The sequence below is a fragment of the Trichechus manatus genome, unplaced genomic scaffold (genome assembly GCF_000243295.1).
Source record: "Trichechus manatus latirostris isolate Lorelei unplaced genomic scaffold, TriManLat1.0 scaffold00191, whole genome shotgun sequence".
In the NCBI taxonomy this organism is placed as follows: domain Eukaryota; kingdom Metazoa; phylum Chordata; class Mammalia; order Sirenia; family Trichechidae; genus Trichechus; species Trichechus manatus.
Window position 1 is genome coordinate 3,905,214 of NW_004444127.1, and position 19,158 is coordinate 3,924,371.

Here is a 19,158-nt window from a genome sequence, read left to right on the forward strand (position 1 = left end):
AGTGTCACCATCATTATTTATATGCATCTCATAATGCATGTGATTTTAAATCACTGTCTGCCATCACTTTCTTATGATTTCTGCACGCCTTTCTTAGCTAAGCATCCATCACCAGATGTTTTGAAATACACATATGAAGATTTCAAAAGCAGCGTTTCAGATACATTATGTGACATACCTCACAACAAGAGAAGAGAATTGTTCTCAGGGCTTGTCTGAAGTCTTGGAATATGAGATTGATGTCGGCAACGAGTCAACCACGTGTGGCTATCGCAACGGGACGTTGGAACCTCTCAGCTCCTACCAGTAATGTCGTCTGATTTTTGCTCTTTGAGGGGCTGAGCCCCATGAGTACAAAGCTCTACATGCCTCGGGCATTGGATACATCTCAGCCGCCTCTTTTTTCTTTTTGTCTCTCACAGGGTGTTTGTGGCTGGTTTCACCAGAATTGTCTTTAACCACCCTTAAAACTGCGGACTCATAAACAGAACCCAGAGCTATGTGTCCTTCAGTGAATATTAAGAGGCCATTTTGCCCCAGGATCCAGGTAGAGGAAAAACAGTGCTCTTTGCAATTCAGTGGGTTTTTCCTTGAGTTGTGTCCATAGAAGGCCCAGTGTCTCTATTCCTTCTCTGGGCCCCCAGGAGAGTTGACATGCCAGCTCTCCCCTCTTGGAAGTTAAGATGTCACTTGGCCTCCATGGCTCAGTTCTGCTTCCTCCCCTGAGGTCAATGACAGCCCCCCTGCCCCCCTCCCCGTTCATCTCTGAATGCCTGCTGCACTTACAATCTGCAAAAACTGTTTTGTCCTTTTATTTCAGTATAGTCATTTGTGCCCATGTGCCAGGCACATCTGTGAATTTTAGTGCGTGGGATCCTGGGCTGGTCGTTCGTGCAGCATGTGCTCCTGTGTGAACACTCCTGACGTGCCTCCTGTTTGGGCTTTTCCCAGGTGTCATCAGTGGAGCAGTGTTTGGCTGTATCTTTGGTGCCCTGGTTGTGGCTGTGGGAGGCTTCATCTTCTGGACAAAGAAAAAGTGACTGATGACTGCTTATGTTAAAATAATAATAAATAAAAAAACTGGCTGCTGAGTCGATTCCAATTCATGGTGGCCCCATGTGTGTCAGAGTAGAACTGGGCTCCACAGACTTTTCAGTGGCTGATTTTTCGGAAGTAGGTCACCAGGCTTTTCTTCTGAGACATCTCTGGATGAAGGGTGAATCTCAGGAGTGACTTCAGTACTGAGTTAAAAGGGTATCTGGGGCTATACTCTTGGGGTTTCTCTAGTCTCTGTCAGACCAGCAAGTCTGGTCTCCTTTTTGTGGATTTGAGTTTTGTTCTACATTTTTTTCCCACTTTCTCATGGACCCTCTATTGTGATCCTGTCAGAGCAGTCGGTGGTGGTAGCTGGGCACCATCTAGTTGTTCTGGGCTCAGTCTGGTGGAGGTCGTGGTAGTTGTGGTCCATTAGTCCTTTGGACTAACCTTTCCCTTATGTCCTTGGTTTTCTTCATTCTCCTTTGCTTCAGCAAGGATGGGATCAGTAGCTGTAACTTAGATAGTACTTAAACTCCCTCTTTGTCTTTGAGGGATTGCTTTGACCACATAAGTGCTTTTTAGGGGCCGCTTTTTCACAGAAACAAACGGTGAACACAACACAAGTAGCGAACTAACGAGATGCCAAGTGAACAATGCTGAAACAGTGAGTGCTGGCGAGAGACTGAGGACCTGTGAAATGGTGGGAGGCCATAGCAGGGTATGCCAGATATCACTTCATTTGCATGGATTCAGCATAGTGCTTCGCGCACAGCAAATTCAAGTTTGCTTTTTGGAACTTACTATTTTTTTTCCTTTCCGAATATTTTCAATCTTCGGTTGGTTGAATCCACAGATGTGGAACCCATGGATATGGAGGGTCGACTGTATTTTCTGGTGAATTAAATTTGTATGGGGGGAGAGGTAAAATGCATAAAAACCAAAGATGGCAGCACATGAAACTGGTACAATCCAAATGAATTCTGTTTGCCTACTTCATGAAATATTGCAGCTTTAAGACTTCAGTCCCATTAAGAAACAGTAGGGCTAGCGAGGACTTCGTTCTTGTACTTGGCCGACAGGCAAAGGATGATAAACCTACCTGAGAAGTGAACAGTGAGGAAATGTGATCTAGACTATAGCGGTTATTTTCAGTGCTCACCAACTGGAAAATGCAGAACTGTTTAAAACACAAGATTTTAATTTATTACTTGAAATAATCAACATGCTGCTTTTCTAAGCAAAGATTATTAGCATTCAGAAACCGATTTTTATATTTTTAAGTTTATATTTCTTAACACTATTCCAGAGATAAAACATAAACAGTATAAACCAGGGCTTCAAATGGTTAGAGCTCTGGCTGAGAATTTGCATTTCTGCCCCAGAGATACTGAATCAGAATCTATATTTTAACAAGATCCTCAGGTGTTTCTTTATTCGGGGTGGAAAGGCAAATTCTCAGCAGGGGGTCAAACCAGAACGAACTGGTTTGAGGCCCTGATACAAATCAACACTAGTCAGCAAATCTTTAAGAATAAAACCCTGTAATTCATGTTTAGTATTAACTCTGCTGTGAGAACAAAAAGTTTCACTCTGAAACAACATTTGATGTATAATAAGTAACTTTTTTCATGAAGAACATTCACTACAGACTAATAGTGACAATGACCCTATCCTTATAAAATAAGAAACTGTCCACAAGGAAGCAGTATTGAATGACCTAGTGTGGGGAGTCAGAGTCTGAGCTGACTGAATGGAATGTCTGTGCAGGGTGTCCCAGCACGAGGAGTCAGACAAGCAGGTGATCAGGACAGCCATGCACAGGGTGGGACGACCTGGTGTGAGAAATCAAGAGCCCAGGGAGATGAAGAGTATCCATGTTAGAGCGTGAACTGGCTTGGGGTGTCAGAGAGTGTGAGCAGGTGAGAGGGCTTCCACGTGCAGGGAAGGCCTGGCATATGGTGGAAACACAACAGGGTGAGGAGGGCGTCCGTATGGGGCAGCAGCCCAGGTGGGGAATGAGAGCTCGAGCAGAGCGAAGGGGACAAACCCTACCTCACTGGAATGTTTTAGGATCAATTGGGTGATACAAGTAAAGTGTGTAAGCTCAGAGTAAGCATATGCCAAGTGTTTGCTATTAATAATGGACATAAAGTGCCTGGCACAGTGCCAAACACGCAATACCCAACGAGTGGCTCTTTGTTATAGGATTATACCATTACATTACATTCTGACACCTCATAAACATACAACAGCAGGTGTTTGGATGATGAGCAAAATTATTTCTAAAAATTAAGTTCCCCCAACACCTATAACACCTACATCCCTTTCAGTAACTATTTCTTACCCAGACGTCCAACCTGGCTCTTTACTGTTTAGTTTTGGTTAATTTTCCTTTCACATTCCTTTAAACTCTCTCCCCCTTTTCGTCCTGGCCCTCCTTCAAGATCCTCTAATTCACATATTAGCACAAAACCCACCATCATCACCTGGGAAACAACTTAAAACGTGAAACATCCAGGCTGGAGCAAAGAGCTTAAACAGACTCAGTGAGTCTGCAGCTACTTCCCCGCAAAGCACGTTCAGAGAAACTTGATACATGTCTTATTTGTTTCCTACCTGTCCGTGTTTCGGAGCATGCATGTATACCCCCAGGTAGAGTCCCAAGGACGGGGAGTAAGCAAGCCGCAATTTGTGTCCAGTCCCAGCAGCGAGCCCAGGGACGTACTCCAGCATGTCGGCCACCATCAGGCACATTTGGTCCTGCCCAAGATAAGAGTTAATAAGTGGCATCAAAGGGAATACAGGTTAGAAAAAGACTCCCTCCCCTTATTAAGGATGCACATCCATTCTATCCCAGCATGCTTAGAGTTTATCTGTGAAGGTCCTACAGGAATTGCTTTTTTCAAGGGTAAATGAAAAATATCTCTTCAGTCTAAAAGATAAAATCACCAGCTGTTTTGTGAAGAATCTTCAGAACGATTTTACCAACTTGCATTTTGAAAACACGTTTGTTCCTGTTGAGTGAAGGGCACACTCACTGTACTACTCTTTCAACTTTCCTGTAGGTTTTATAATTTTCAGAATAAAAAGACAAAAGCTAGGGGGGAAATGTATGAAAAATGAAGCTAAATGAAACTGTCTCAACCTGGAAAAGACCTACAATTTCCAAACGTACTGATCTGATCATCTTTCAGAGAAGCAGCAAGATTTGTTTCAATTTTCTCACAATCCACAATCCTATTTTAACTTACAGTGACTCTAAATGTAGCATTTACCTTAAAAGACTACATTCATAGTTTATGACCCCGACACAGAGCAAAGATGAAGGCATCATGCTCAACACAATGAACAGCAAGAGTGAGGGGTTGATCTGAAGGCCCTGGTCACCCCTAAAAACATGAAGTCAGAAGTTTTAGAATTTTACTGTTGCAAACAATCTGGTCATTAGAATTTGCATTCAAGAGATGTAATAAAATTACAAATGCACAATTAACAGAAGGACAAAGAGTTTATATGTTGGTCTAAGAGAACTACATTTTTATTTGATTTATGAACAATTACTATAATCAATTTAAAAAAGTTCTATTTAACAGTGGAATACTGCTCCCTTTTGTATCGTTTTATTCTAACCATCAAAAACATCCTACTTCTAACAATTTCACACAAAATTGGCTTTGGTGAGTCTTGGCAGAGGACTGAACCGGACAGTGTGAGAATATAAAGAATAAGCCAGAGTTTCTACTGTCAAGGTGTCCAATCACAGATAAAGTGGACCCTGGAGATGGCTTTCCTCAGGTGAAATGTGTTATGTAGATGTCTCTCCTTTCCAGGATATTGTTTATCTGCCTTGGAGCGAGACTGGAGCCAATAATAGGAGCTGACTAGTGCAAAAAAGTTAAATTCTTGGGCCCTTTGATTTACCTGCTAGACACCACTCACCTGATAGCTGCTGGCATCCAGCCTATAAGTAATTGTTGCATTACTGAACTGTTTCAGTTCCACAATTGACACCATCCCTACAAGATTGAAAACAGGTCAATGATACCCAAAACACCTCTTAATCATATTTAGAGAAATCCAAAGGCAACAATGATGCAACCATAAACAATGTCTTTATAAGTAACAGGAGTTCTACATTTCTATAATGTCATGGATTGAATTGTTTCCCCCAAAAATATGTGTCAACTTGGTTAGGCCATGATTCCCAGTATCATGTGGTTATCCTCCATTTTGTGATTGATGTAATTTTCCTATGTGTTGTAAATCCTTATCTCTGCCTGTGGTTAACGAGGCAAGATGAGATTATGTTAATGAGGATTAGGGTAGGATGTAACACCCTTACTCAGGTCACATCCCTGGATCCAACATAAAGGGAGTTTCCCTGAGGTGTAGTCTGTATCACCTTTTATCTTACAAGAGATGAAAGGGGAGAGAGTGGGGGGACCTCATACCACCAAGAAAGCAGCACTGGGAGCAGAGCGCATCCTTTGGACCCAAGGTTCCTGCGCTGAGAAGCTCCTAGACCCAGGGAAAGATTGATGAAAACGACCTTCCTCCAGAGCCAACAGAGAGAGCGAGCCTTTCCCTGGAGCTGGTGCCCTGAATTTGGACTTGAAGCTACTAGACTGTGAGAGAATAAACTTGTTTGTTGAAACCATCTACTTGTGGTATTTCTGTTACAGCAGCACTAGATAACGAAGACATATACTAACAAAGTTTTAGGATGTATCTTTCCTATATATAGCACATCTAAAATATTTTGAATCATTACTGGATCAATATAAAAATATACTTGTATACTGCTAGGGGAAATTTTTGCCACTTAAAGACAGTAACTCATATTACCACTCAATAGAATTACATCATTCTTCCCAAAAGAATCACTGGGTACCTTTCACATGCCAGGCACTGCAGACACAGCAGTGAAGAAAACAGAAAAAAACTCCTGTATTCATAGAACTTATATTCCACTGAGGGGGGAGAGGGGAAGTAGAAAATCAAAAAACCAAACCCATTGCCGTCGAGTTGATTCTGACTCATAGTGACCCTATATGACAGAGTAGAACTGCCTCATAAGATTTCCAAGGAGTGGCTGGTGGATTCATACCACCGACCTTTTGGTTAGCAGTTAAACTCTTAACCACTACGCTACCAGGGCTCCAGTAATTTAAGTAAAATGGTAATAAGTGGAGAAAAAACAGGGGAGGGCACAGAGAATGCAGGTGGTGACAGGGAGAAAAGGATTGCAATTCTGAAAGGTGCTCAGGCCTCAGTGAGCAGGTGACACTGAGTAAAGATGTCAGGGAACTGAGCCAAGCAGGTAGCTGGGGAAAGACTACACCAGGAGACGGCCCTGAAGTAGGAGTGTGCCTGGCAAGTTCAAGGAATTACAAGAAGGCCATGTGGTTGGTGCAGACAGAGAGAATCAGATGAGGTTAGAGAAGCAGCAGGGGGCACTGGATGTCAATGTAAGGACTGTGGTTTTACTCTGAGCCAGATGAGAAGTCACTGCAGGGTTTTTAGTAGTGGAGTGATATGATCCAACTTATGTTTTAAATGCATCACTGTGGCTGAGAAGTTTCTGAAGAGAGGTAAGGGCAGGCCTGGGGAGATATTTAGGAAGCTAATGGAATAACACAGACAAGAGATAGTGGTAATTAGGAGAAAGGTTATGAGCAGTTGAACTTGTTTTGATTATTTTAACTACAGCACCTCAAACTGAGGGTAGACAGCTAGTCAACTCATCTCTACTACAGGACTAAGAATGAATTATTTGTTTTCCCACACTCCAATATGCTTTACTGTCCTCATCAGCTGTATAAACTCTCATCCTTAAAAAACACAAAAAAAGCATTAGGGACTCACTAGGCCAGCCATAACGCTTGACCACTTCAGGGGTAGTGCAGAAGCAATTCCTGCATTGGATGATGGGGCTGGACTTCTAAGGTCTGTTTTCACACCAACATTCTTTGATTAAAGTTAAATCCACGCTCAGTTCCAGTTCTTACCAGGTATTGCATGAGGAGGTAGTTTAAGAACAGAGATTCCCCCAGAAGCAGACGGTAGAGCAAACAGAGCCTCCCCATCACTGCTAAGCCAGGCTGCTGAGGCAGAAGAATTAGGGGACAGTCCAGGTACAGTGGGAATTAACTGATAGCTGCAAGGATCCCTGAAATCAACCTTTCCAATGTCGGTGAATATTGACTGCATCTGACTTTCAGTTACCAACTCCTGTGGAGTAAATAAAAAGAAACACCTGTTAAATCAAAATAACCCAAGTTCTGCTAGGTTCCTCTCCACTGCTACAAAAGACTTGAAAGTAAAAAACATAAAGCTTGAAAAGAAAGCTATTCTTTTTAATGAACATTATTTTCTTCAGCTTAAAAATGTGTAGTTGATCAACCACCTGGTGAGGGCTAACAAGGAGTCTAAATATCCTTTGATTCCAAGGGTATTGCTCTAGCACTGAGTCTGTGAAGCCAGAGTAATTTGGGAAATAACCAACTTACACTCCTATACATCCAGGAAGGGTGTGGTAAAAGTAGCCTGTGCGCTGTCTGGTCACTGTCAAGATTATCACATGATTCTGAGTCTCAGAGACATACACGCCTCTGGGTAAGATGCTGCAGTTTTGGAATTTGAGGTGAACTGCATTATTCAACAGGTTTACATCCAGTGACTCCTCCACCAGCTCCAATGTATCTCCTGAGGTTTTCTTGTTAAAAGAGACGTGTTTAAAAAATTTATGCATTTTTTTTCCTCATTGACAATTACATTAAAATATGGCAGAATGATTTCCAGTGAACTCTTCCAATTTGAAAAATTTGCATAAATGAATTCAGACCAAGTTTTACATTCCAAATCACATTACGTAGATTTACAAAACACAGCATAACATAATATTCAAATCTTATTATATGAGTCCCTGTTAAACAGAGGCATTTACAAACCTGACTGCCCATTTATTGAGATCAATATGCAAGGCAATAAACTCTGCTATAATGAAAATCCACACCACATACCCCCATTAGCTGGAGTGGAATGTGGCCTCCACATATACTACTACAGAGCCAAACAAAATTGACCTCAATAAATGTGGGTATTTCCCTCCTCTAACTTTCTTAACTTGGAATAGCACAAAAGAATGGCAATTTTACGGTTTTTGCCCTTGTATATATATGTTTTAGGGGACAGTATGTCTTACTAAAAAAATATTTTTAAAACATAATAACTTTTCAGGTTGAACTTATGGTTAGTTTGTTTAGTGATAAGCTATTCCAACTTCCACTTTATTCCTCAGAAGGAGGATGTTTATTAATAAATGACTGTAAACTATGTCTTATGCACAGTGATATCCTCAGACCCAGCAAAGTTCCAAGGACATAGCTAGAACTCAATAAATGTTTTTTCAGAAAATACATAAAAAGTTTGAAAAATAAAAAACCAAAAAACTTTATTCAAACTCAAGTTGCACCACATTTCCTATATGAAACAAACACTCTGCCTAAGGCCGCTAAGTCCACCGTCTGAATTCAGATTAAAACTCTTAAACGCCCCCCATCCCTGTGCCTAGTTATACCCATCACAGAAGATGAATGTTACCTCACTCTAAGAAAGAGGTTTCTTATTTTTCACTTACCAGTATGTTATAAAAACCACTGGCACATATTTACTCGTCTATGTCCTTCACTCAGCACTGGGGCCTGTCAAATCCGATGCGTTCCTCTTCCTGACACTGTTCCTTCCCCTCCACCTCTGCAATTATGCGGCCATCCCTTCTTGGACTACTGTACCCTTTTCCTTCGTGCCTTCTCAGCAGCACCAGATGACATTTAATGGCCTTCTCTGCCTCTGCTGTGGTCACATTTTCTCCAGAATACTGAAACAGATTCCTCCTTGCAGCAAACTCATGCTACGTCATCAGCACAATTTTCTGTATCCTCAACCCCTTCTCAACACTCCCTTCACCTTCCTGCCTTCTGGGTAAAGTTGGGTTCTGGATCTTCCCTGAGGACACTGTCCCCAGCAGCCCTCTCTAATGGTGGCAGCTTTCTCTACCACCCTCCTTGTAGTGGGGCCTCACTCAAGGTAGGGTTCAGATGTCCTGCTTGCTCCCCATTTCCACTTCTAGACCACTGTGCAGCCTTCCCTGTCCAAACCACTCGGCTCTGGGGCTCATGCCATCAGATGCTACCTCCCACTCTTGCTTACTGCAGTTACCTACACAGGCCTTTCATTCCTCGAAGACCTTAGCTCCTGGCTCACTGTCACTCTCTCCCATACCATTCTGCCATAATTCTTAATGATTTCAATATCCACGTAGGTGCTTTTTTAATATCCCATCTTCTTGGTTTCTTGAACCTTCCCCCCCACAGTGGCTGCCCTCAACTGCACCTTCTAGATCACTCCCAACGGCATATAAACATACTGTTTGTCTGTACGATCCATCACACTCCAGCCACCAGTTGATTTCTCTGCTTCCCTTAGGACAATGCTCCTTGAAAGAGCTGCTCTATAGTCACAATTCCTCTCCTCCCCTTCTGTCTGGAGCTCACTCCACACAGGCTGTTGCCTACCCAGTCTGCTGGGGCAGTTGTTGACAAGGTCACCAATGATCTCCATGATGCAAAAGTCAATTTTCAGTTCTCATCTTACCTGACTTATACACAACAATTGAAGGTTTTTCACTCTCCTCCTCCTTGGACTATTCCCCTTAGCTTCTGGAACATCACTTTCTTTAGTTCAGCTCCCACCTCCCTAGCTATTCCTTCTCATCTCCTTGGCTGGTTCCTCATCTTCCTAAACGGTGGAGTGACCCCAGGGCTCAGTCCTTCTCTCTTCCTTCATCTACACAAGTGGTTCTCAATCGGGGGCAATTTCTCCCTCCCCAACCCCAAGGACATTTGGCAATACCTGGAGACATTTTTAGTTGTCACAACTGGGATGGGGAGGGTGCTACTATATGCAGTGGGCAGAGGCCAGGGATGCTGTTCGACATCCTACAATGCACAGGACAGCCCCCACAACAAAGAATTGTTGTTGTTAGTTGCCTTTGAGTCATATCCAGGCCCAAATGCCAATAGTTCTGAGGTTGAGAAGCACTGATCAACACTCATTCAGTGTACCAGCTTTAAATGTCATCTAATGCCAATGATTCCCAAAATCCATCTTCAGCCCAAGCTCTCCACTGAATTCTGGACTACTACCACAGCACCTCCACTTAGATATCTAACAGGCATCTCAAACTAAACCTGTCCAAAACAGAATTCCTAGACCTACCAAATCCAACAAAGAAACAAAAACCCATGGCTTCACTGCATGCTTTCCCATCTCTAATAACAGTCTCCATAGCTTCTAGTTGCTCAAGCAAAAAATCTTGGGGTTACCCTTGAAGCTTCTCTTTCTGTATACCCTACATTCAGGGGCGGATTAACCAGTAAGCATGGTATGCAGCAGCTTACAGTAAGCAAGGAACGCTCGAGCTTAATTGTGCTTACTTACTAATCGGTAGTGCACAATTTCACCTGGGTTTCTCGTCACTGATTTGAAACGCAGGTGAAATTGTGCACTACAGATTAGAAAGTAAGCACAATTAAGCCTGTGCATACACCTTGCTTATTGGGTAATCTGTCCCTGCCGACAGTTGATCCATTAGTAAATTCTAACAAATTTGCCTTCAAAACATATCCAAAATCTAACCATTTCTCACTACCTCTACTACTACCACCTGGTGGAAGCCATAATCATTTCGTCTGGAATGTGGCAGCAGCCTCCTAACTGGTCTCTGCTTCCACCCTCCTCATACTACACTTTACTCTCAATGCAGCAGTCACAGTGAACCCTTCAAAAACACAGCTGAGATTATGTCATTCCTCTACTTAAAACTCTCCAATGGCTTCTTCCCATCTCACTCAGAAGAAAAGCCAAAGCCTTGAGATAACCGACAAAGCCCTGATCTGGCCCTTGGCTACCTCTCTCTTAGTATTTTATTCTTTGTTCACTCAGCTGAGACTCCTGGTCCCTTGTCATTCTTTGAACATAACAAACTCCTGTCTCAGGGTTCTTTGCACTTTTTGTTCTTTCTTGGAAGGCTCTACCTGAAATGCTCTCCTCCCAGATATCCTCATTTCCTCTGCTCAAATGCCAGCTTATCACTGGGTCTTGCCCAACCACCCTATATAAAATAGTAACTCCTGTAGGCATTCCCCTTCTCTCTAACCTTGCTTCCCTCTATTCCACTTGTTTATTTTATTTTTGTTATTTATTGCCTATCTCTCAATGAGAGTGGGGTCTTTGCTGTATTCGAAGTCCCTAAACATTGGCTGGAACATAGCAGACACTCAAAAATACTTCTTAAGTAAATGAAATTTGTATCTAACATATCTAAAATGCCTATCTCTCTTCTGACCTCAGCCCTGTAAATCCCAATGCCTACTTGACAATTCCATGGAGCTGCTGCACAGGTACTTTAAATGCGATACATACAAAAGAATTATTCACATCTCTCCAAAACTCACCTTGTGTATCTCAGTAAATGGCAAGAACGTCCCCCCCACCCAATATCTGGTTAGTCACATTAGAAACCTGGGACTTGTCCTTGCTCCCCCCCAACCCCCAATATTCAATCCTTCACCAAGTCTGAGCAAATCTACCTTCCACATATATCTTAAATACATCTACTTCTCTTTTCATAGCCATTCCCACGATGCAAACCACCAGCATCTCTTACTTGGTCCATCACAAAAGCAAACTGTTCTTTTCTATTACCCCTACCCAACCCAAGTCCATTTTTCACACAGTAAACTAATCTTCCAAAAATGCAATTTTGATCACGTTAGTAACTCTTTAAAAACCTGTCAATAAACACACAATGTATTGTGGATAAAAATCCAAAATCCTTAAAGTGGCCTGAGGAGGATCCTTCGTGGTCTGAGTTCTGCCTACCTCTCTAGTCTCAGCATCTCTCCCACCACTTCCTCCTTTACCCACTGCAGTCAAGCCACACAGACTTTTGGTCAGTTCCTCAAACCTCCCAACTTCTTTCCATCTCATGGCCTTTGCATATGTTGATCCTTCTTGAAGGACTGCTTCCCTTCTCCAATACCTAGATAACCTTCCATCCTTCAGATCTCAGCTTAACTGTGACTTTCTCAAACACCTTCTCTGCCCCATCAATCTAAATTAGGTCCTCCCATTGACCTCTCACAGCCCCTATACTTTTCCTTAGGGGCATGTATTTATAGCTATTTATATACCTATAATAGTGCTCATTAGTTTAATGTCTTTTTTTCCTCCACAAAACTGCCTCATGAAAGCTGGGTCCATATATGTCCTTTGCCTACTACAACACTAGCACCTAGCACAGTGCCTGCACTAAGTAAAAGCCCAACATATAACTATTAAATGAGTGACTTGATCAGAAAATAAATAAATTAATAATAGTTATGTACACTTAGTCTCTTTATCTATAATAGGCACATGGCAATATCTAACTCACAGTTGTTTCAAGAATTAAATGAGATCATGCATACGACAGTATAAAAGCAGGTTTGTTTTGTTTTTTGCTCACCATTTTATCCCTGTATCTACCACAATGCCTGACATGTAGAAGTTCAACAAAAATTTGCAGAATGAAGGCAGGTGTAAAGCACTATAAAATATAATGGGTTCATGTTTAAAACCTGGTCTTCAGGGCTTTATTCCAAGCTCTGCTTTTAGTGCTGCGTGGGCTGTATCTCTCCTAGAACTTTCTGTCTCCTTAATTTTCCCGTGTATCAGACATAAATTGAAAACAGTCTTTCCTAACTGTCGATTATCATTCTGGAAAATGACACTTTGGAAATAGCCACGAAAATCCTGACACCCAACAACCCTACTTTCCAAGGGGGTTTGGCGAACATGGCACTTACCAATGAATAAACCTGCTTCTGGTGACGCAGAATAATTTACCACTTTCCAAATAGTAGAAGTCTCCCGCGCTCTCACCGTATTTCACCCTTCCGGCCACGGCATTCACAGTCCCTGCAAAAGGAGCGCGGTCAGTCTGTACACGTGGTTCCCTGGGGATGACTGGGCTGAGGGCGCTGGGGAAGCAGAGAGTGACGGAATGGCAACCCGTACGGAGAGAAGGTGATGAAAAGAGCAAGAAGTTAGACACCGGAGAAGCTCTCATCCAGGGCCCGGAGGAACATGGACTTAGAAGAATGAAGTGGTGCGGGGGCAGATACCCGGGGACCCATGAGAGGAGCCAGAGGGAAAAGATAAGATCGCGGCCTCCCTGGTCGCTTCCGTACCAACGCCGCAGACTGTGAATTCCGGAAAATGCCTCGGCCTTTCGCGCTCAGCCCCGCTTAGCTCCAAGAAGCTCCGTTCCACAGCTCCCGCCGCCGCCATCTTTCCGCCGCAGTCGCGAGGCCCGACGGGACACAGGCAGGGCCGTGGGGAAGTCGTCACTTCTGGGGACGGGGCGAGCGGAGCTGTGAACCGGTCAAGAAACGCGGGGAGTAGACAGGCAGGTCGGACCCTCCGCCATTGCTGGGCTGCTACCGAGTTGGCGAGAGAATGAGGATGGGCAGGGAGCGCGCCACTAGAGAAAAGGGGAAGGGAAGCTGAGTCGGTGTCCGTCCGTCACCGAGTGGCGGCCTAGGACGCCTCCGCCGGGCGTTGCCCTTTTCCTGGCGTCCTCAGAGCCGGGGGCGGGCCCGGGCTTGCTTCCACGTTAAAAATGCCGGCCCGAGCTGCAGGGCTGAGCCTCCCCGGAGGGGCGACTTCGGCAGGGGCGGGCGAGTGGGCGTCTCCTCTGCATCCCAAGTTTGCGGTCTCTTCTACCTCTGTCCTGGAGCCCTGGTGGCGCAGTAGTTGAGTGCTTGGGTGAGCGAACGGTCGGTGGTTCGAACCCACCAGCTGCTCAGGGGAGAAGGATGTAGCAGTCTGCTTCTTACAGCCTTGAAAACCCTATAGGGTAGTTCTACTCTGTCCTATAGGGTCGGTAGGAGTCGGAATCAACTGGATGGCATTGGGTCTACCTCCCACAGGGTTTTGGTCTGTAAATATCGGCCTGATCTCCCTTTGTTTACCCTTCAGAGACGCATGGGGTGGAAGGAAGAGAGGCAGCGACAACGAAAAGAGCCTTTTGTTTTCTGTTGTAATATTTTCAAGACATTGTATTCGTGTTTTCTTGTATAATGAAACATAAGAACGTGTTAAACGTTATTGATACGGCAATCTGCGGTTGATTTATGTTGTTACGGTTACCTGAGCGCTGCTTATTTGCCCGCGGGAAAGGAGTTCGCCTTTTGTTCCACCCCGATCTCGCTCTTGGTTGTCAATGCAGAAGGGCCTATAGAGGATGTTTAGAAAATGTGGGTTTACACACCATATCTAGGGCAGAGCAGATGCTCAGAAATGAGAGAAGTGCTAATTTTAAGGAGAAAAGGTTTTTTTGTTTAATGATAACCTTTGTTAAGCACCTCTAACCTTGTATTTACCAGGGACCGAAATCTTTGTCATTCATCGTTTCATTCATTCTATTCTGATGTATTCTTTCCAGCTCATTCCCTCTAAGACACCAATTCCAGCAATCTGTCCATGCCACCTACAATCCGTTTTTCCTGTGCATTTTCACTGTCCCTCCCTTGATGTTCCTTCTTGCTCCGCTTAAATTCCTTGACATCACTCCATCGCCAGCTCTAGCTCTCTTCATCATAGTCCGGTAAAACTGATCACTTTGATTAAATACGAATCTGCAGCTGAACGGGGCTGGATAAAAATATACGACCATGTTGTTCTCGTTGCTAGGTGCCCAGTTAGTTTCTGCTCATAGCGACCTCATGCACAGTAGAACATAACGGCGCCCAGTACTGCGCCATCCTCACAACCATTCTTAATGCTTGACCTCATTGTTGCAGCCAGTGTGTCAGTTCATCTGTTTGAAGGTCTTCCTCTTTTTTGCAGACCCTCTATTTTACCAAGCATGATGTCCTTTTTCAGGGACTGGTTCCTCCTTGATAACATGTCCAAAGTGTGTGAAACGTAGTATCGCTGTCTTTGCTTCTAAGGAGCATTTTGGGTGTACTTCTTCCAAGACAAACTTGTTCGTTCTTCTGGCAGTCCATGGTATATTCAGTATTCTTCAGCAACACCATAATTCAAAAGCATCAATTCTTGGGTCTTCCTTATCCCCAGCTTTCACATGCATATGAAGGGATTGAAAACACTATAGCTTGGGTCAGGCACACCTTAGTACTTAAAGTGACATCTTTGCTTCTTAACACCTTAAAGAGGTCTTTTGCAATAGATTTGCCCAGTGGAGTACATTGTTTGATTTCCTGACTGCTGTTTCCATGGGCGTTGATTGCGGATCCAAGTAAAATAAAATCCTTCACAACTTCAGTATTTTCTCCATTTGTCACGATGTTGCTTATTGGTCCAGTCGTGAGGAGTTTTGTTGTCTTTATGTTAAGGTGTAATCCATACGGTTGTATGGATTGTTGTAGGTGTAATCCAGCCAACAGCAAAGGCTGTTGTCTTTGATCTTCATCAGTAAGTGCTTCAAGTCCTCTTCACTTCCAGCAAGCGAGGTTGTTGTGTCTTCTGCATATTGTAGGATGTTGATGAGTCTTCCTCCAATCCCGATGCCACATTGTTCTTCATATAGTCCAGCTTCTTAGATTATTTGCTCAGCATACAGATTGAATAAGTATGGTGAAAGGACACAACCCAGATCACACCTTTCTTGACTTTAAACCATGCAGTATCCCCTTGTTCTGTTGGAACGACTGCCTTTTGGTCTAAGTACAGATTCCTCATGAGCACAATGAAGTGTTCCAGAATTACCATTCTTCACAGTGTGTCTTAGGCTGGGTTCTCTAGAGAAGCAAAATCAGTAAAATGTATAAATATATATATAGAGAGAGATTATATCAAGGAAACAGCTCACGCGATTGTAGAGCTAGAACGTCCCAAGTCCATGGATCAGGGTAGAGGCCTCTCCCAAGTCACACAGCTGCAGAAGCTGGCGAGCCCAAGATCGGCAGGTCGGTGAGCAGGGCTTCTGCTCACAGGCTGTGCAGATCGATGAATCCTAGGTTCGGCGGTTAAGCTGACAGCTCAAGTCCCAAGAACAGGAGATGAGATGACAGGAAGCAGCTGCAGGATCCAGAGAAAGCAAAAAGCCAGAACATCTGCTTATATACAGATGTGGGCCACACCTCCAAGGAGACTCCCTTTCATCTGATTGGCTACTCACAGTATATTCAGTCATGGGAGTGATTACATTAAAACACTGAGAATCATGGCCCAGCCAAGTTGACACACAATCTTAACCATCACACAATGTTATCCATAATTTTTTATGATCCACAGAGTCAGTAAAACACAGGTAAACATCTTTCTGGTATTCTCTGCTTTCAGCCAAGATGCATCTGACATCAGCTATGATAGCCCTTGTTCCACATCCTCTTCTGAATCTGACTTGAATTTCTGGCAGTTCCCTGTTGAGCTACTGCATACCACTTTTGGATGATCTTCAGCAAAATTTTACTTGTACATGATATGAATGATATTGTTCGATAATTTCCGCATTCTGTTACATCACCTTTCTTTGGAATAGGTACAGTTATGGATATCTTCGAGTCGGTTGGCCAGGTAGCTGTCTTCCAAATTTCTTGGCAGAGATGAGTGAGCACCTCCAGCGCTGCATCCATTTGTTGAAACATCTCAGTTGGTATTTGGTCAATTCCTGGAGCTTTGTTTTTTGCCAGTGCCTTCAGTGCAGCTTGGACTTCTTCCTTCAGTACCGTTGATTCTTGATCATACACCAAGTCCTGAAATGGTTGACCGTTGACCAGTTCTTTTTGGTATAATGACTCTGTGTGTTTCTTCCATCTTCTTTTGATGCTTCTTGCATCATTTAATTTTTTCCCCATGGAATCCTTCAATATTGCAACTCGAGGCTTGAATTTTTTTCTTCAGTTCTTTCAGCTTGACAAATGCTGAGCGCGTTCTTCCCTTTTGGTTTTCTATCTCCAAGTCTTTGCACAGTTCATTATAATACTTTACTCTGCCTTCTTGAGCTGCCCTTTGAAATCTGTTCAGTTCTTTTATTTTATCAATTCTTTCTTTCACTTTTAACTACTCTACATTCAAGAGCAGGTTTCAGAGTCTCTCCTGACATCCATTTTGGTCTTTTCTTTCTTTCCTGTCTTTTTTTTTTTAATGACCTCTTGCTTTCTTCATGTATGATGTCCCTGACGTCAGTCCACAACTCATCTGGTCTTTGGTTATTAGTGTTCAGTGCATCAAATCTGTTCTTAAGATTCTCTTTAAATTCAGGTGGGATATACTCAAGGTCACACTTTGGCTCTCGTGGACTTGTTCTAATTTTCTTCAACGTCAGCTTGAACTTGCATATGAGCAATTGATGGTCTGTTCCACAGTTGGCCCCTGGCCTTTTCCTGACTGATGATATTGAGCTTTTCCATTGTCTCTTTCCACAGGTGTAGTCAATTTGATTCCTGTGTATTCCATCTGGCCAGGTCCACGTGTATGGTCGCTGTTTATATTATTGAAAAAGGTATTTGCAATGAAGACGTCCTTGGTCTTGCCAAATTCTATCATGTGATCGTTGGCATTGTTTCTACCACCAAGGCCGTATTTTCCAACTACCAGTCCTTTTTCCCAACTTTTGCATTCCTATTAGTAATTATCAATGCATCTTGTTTGCATGTTTGGTCAATTTCAGACTGCAGAAGCTGGTAAAAATCTTCAATTTCTTCATCTTCGCCTTGGTGGTTGTGTAAATTTGAATAATAGTCATATTAACTGGTCTTCCTTGTAGGCATAGGGATATTATCCTATCACTGACAGCATTGTACTTCAGCATAGATCTTGGAATGTTATTCTTATGATGAACGCGACACTGTTCCTCTTCAAATTGTCCTTCCCAGCATAGCAGACCACTTGATTGTCTGATTCAGAATGGCCAATACCAGTCCATTTCAGCTCACTAATGCCTAGGATATCGATGTTTATGCGTTCCATTTCATTTTTGATGATTTCCAGTTTTCCTAGTTTCACGCTGTATACATTCCGCGTTCTGATTGTTAATGGATGTTTGTACCTGTTTCTTCTCATTTTGAGTTGTGCGACATCAGCAAATGAAGACTCGGAAAGCTTGACTCCATCCGTATCATTAAGGTCGACTCTGCTTCTAGGAGGCAGCTCTTCCCCAGTCTTCTGAGTGCCTTCCAACCTGAGGGGCTCATCTTCTGGCACTATATCAGACAGTGTTCTGCTGCTATTCATAAAGTTTTTACTGGCGTATTTTTTCATAAGTAGACTGCCAGGTCCTTCTTCCCAGTCTGTCTTAGTCTGGAAGCTCCGCTGAAACCTGTCTGCCGTGGGTGACCCTGCTCATGTTTGAAATACCAGTGGGAAAGCTTCCAGTATCACAGCAACACACAAGCCACCACAGTACGACAAACTAACAGACACGTGGTAGATATACGACCATACTGATATTAAAAAAAAAAAAAAAATTCCAAAAGACCAAATCAGTTTAATGGATTCAATTTTGATTCATAGCGAACCTATAGAACAGAGGATTTCCAAGGAGCAGTTGGTGGGTTAGAACTGCCAGCATTCTGGTTAGCAGCCAAGCTCTTAACCACTGTGTCATGCCAGGACTCCATCTCTTCAGTTGTTGTTGTTAGGTGCTGTCTAGTTAGTTCCAACTCATAGTGACCCTATGTACAACAGAATGAAACACTGCCCAATCCTGTGACATCTTCAATGTCATTGTTATGTTTGAGCTCATTGTTGCAGCCACTGTGTCAATCCATCTTGTTGAGGGTCTTCTTTTTCACTGATCCTCTACCGAGCATAATGTCCTTCTTTAGGGACCGGCCCCTCCTGATAACATGTCCAAAGAACGTGCGATGAAGTCTCGCCATCCTCGCTTCCAAGGAACACTCTGGTTGTATTTCTTCCAAGGTAGATTTGTTCGCTCTTCTGGCAGTCCATGGTATATTCAATATTCTTCACCAACACTGTAAGTCAAAGGCATCAGTTCTTCTTCATTCTTCCTTGTTCATTGTCCAGCTTTTGCATGCATATGAGGTG

At 43.2% G+C, this 19,158-nt stretch overlaps 1 protein-coding gene across 5 annotated transcripts; it reads right to left on the reverse strand.

The window, feature by feature from the left end:
- Positions 1–1,428: 1,428 nt before the first annotated feature.
- On the reverse strand, positions 1,429–13,643 carry LOC111822667 (nuclear pore complex protein Nup160-like). Of its 5 annotated transcripts, XM_023741838.1 has the most exons (8): positions 13,332–13,643; positions 12,948–13,059; positions 7,548–7,753; positions 7,047–7,269; positions 4,978–5,054; positions 3,655–3,798; positions 2,031–2,215; positions 1,429–1,929 (listed from the first exon to the last, which is right to left on the reverse strand). In XM_023741838.1, exons 3-8 carry the CDS (start codon positions 7,557–7,559, stop codon positions 1,839–1,841), a joined length of 732 nt encoding a protein of 243 aa, XP_023597606.1. In that variant the 5' UTR covers positions 7,560–7,753; positions 12,948–13,059; positions 13,332–13,643; the 3' UTR covers positions 1,429–1,838. The 5 variants fall into 5 exon arrangements, 3 of the variants coding, with proteins under 3 accessions (XP_023597606.1, XP_023597607.1, XP_023597608.1); XM_023741839.1 differs by lacking the exon at positions 7,548–7,753; XR_002825808.1 differs by lacking the exon at positions 7,047–7,269 and having other exon boundaries at positions 1,429–2,215; positions 7,548–13,059.
- Positions 13,644–19,158: the final 5,515 nt, after the last annotated feature.

Bases quoted from the DNA above. Each gene is read 5' to 3' on its own strand.
- LOC111822667 (XM_023741838.1), bottom strand. The intron at 3,799-4,977 runs GTGAGTGGTGTC...TATCTTGGGCAG, and splicing joins TGGATGCCAGCAGCTATCAG to GACCAAATGTGCCTGATGGT. The intron at 1,930-2,030 runs GTAGGCAAACAG...TTAATTCACCAG, and splicing joins AAGCTGCAATATTTCATGAA to AAAATACAGTCGACCCTCCA.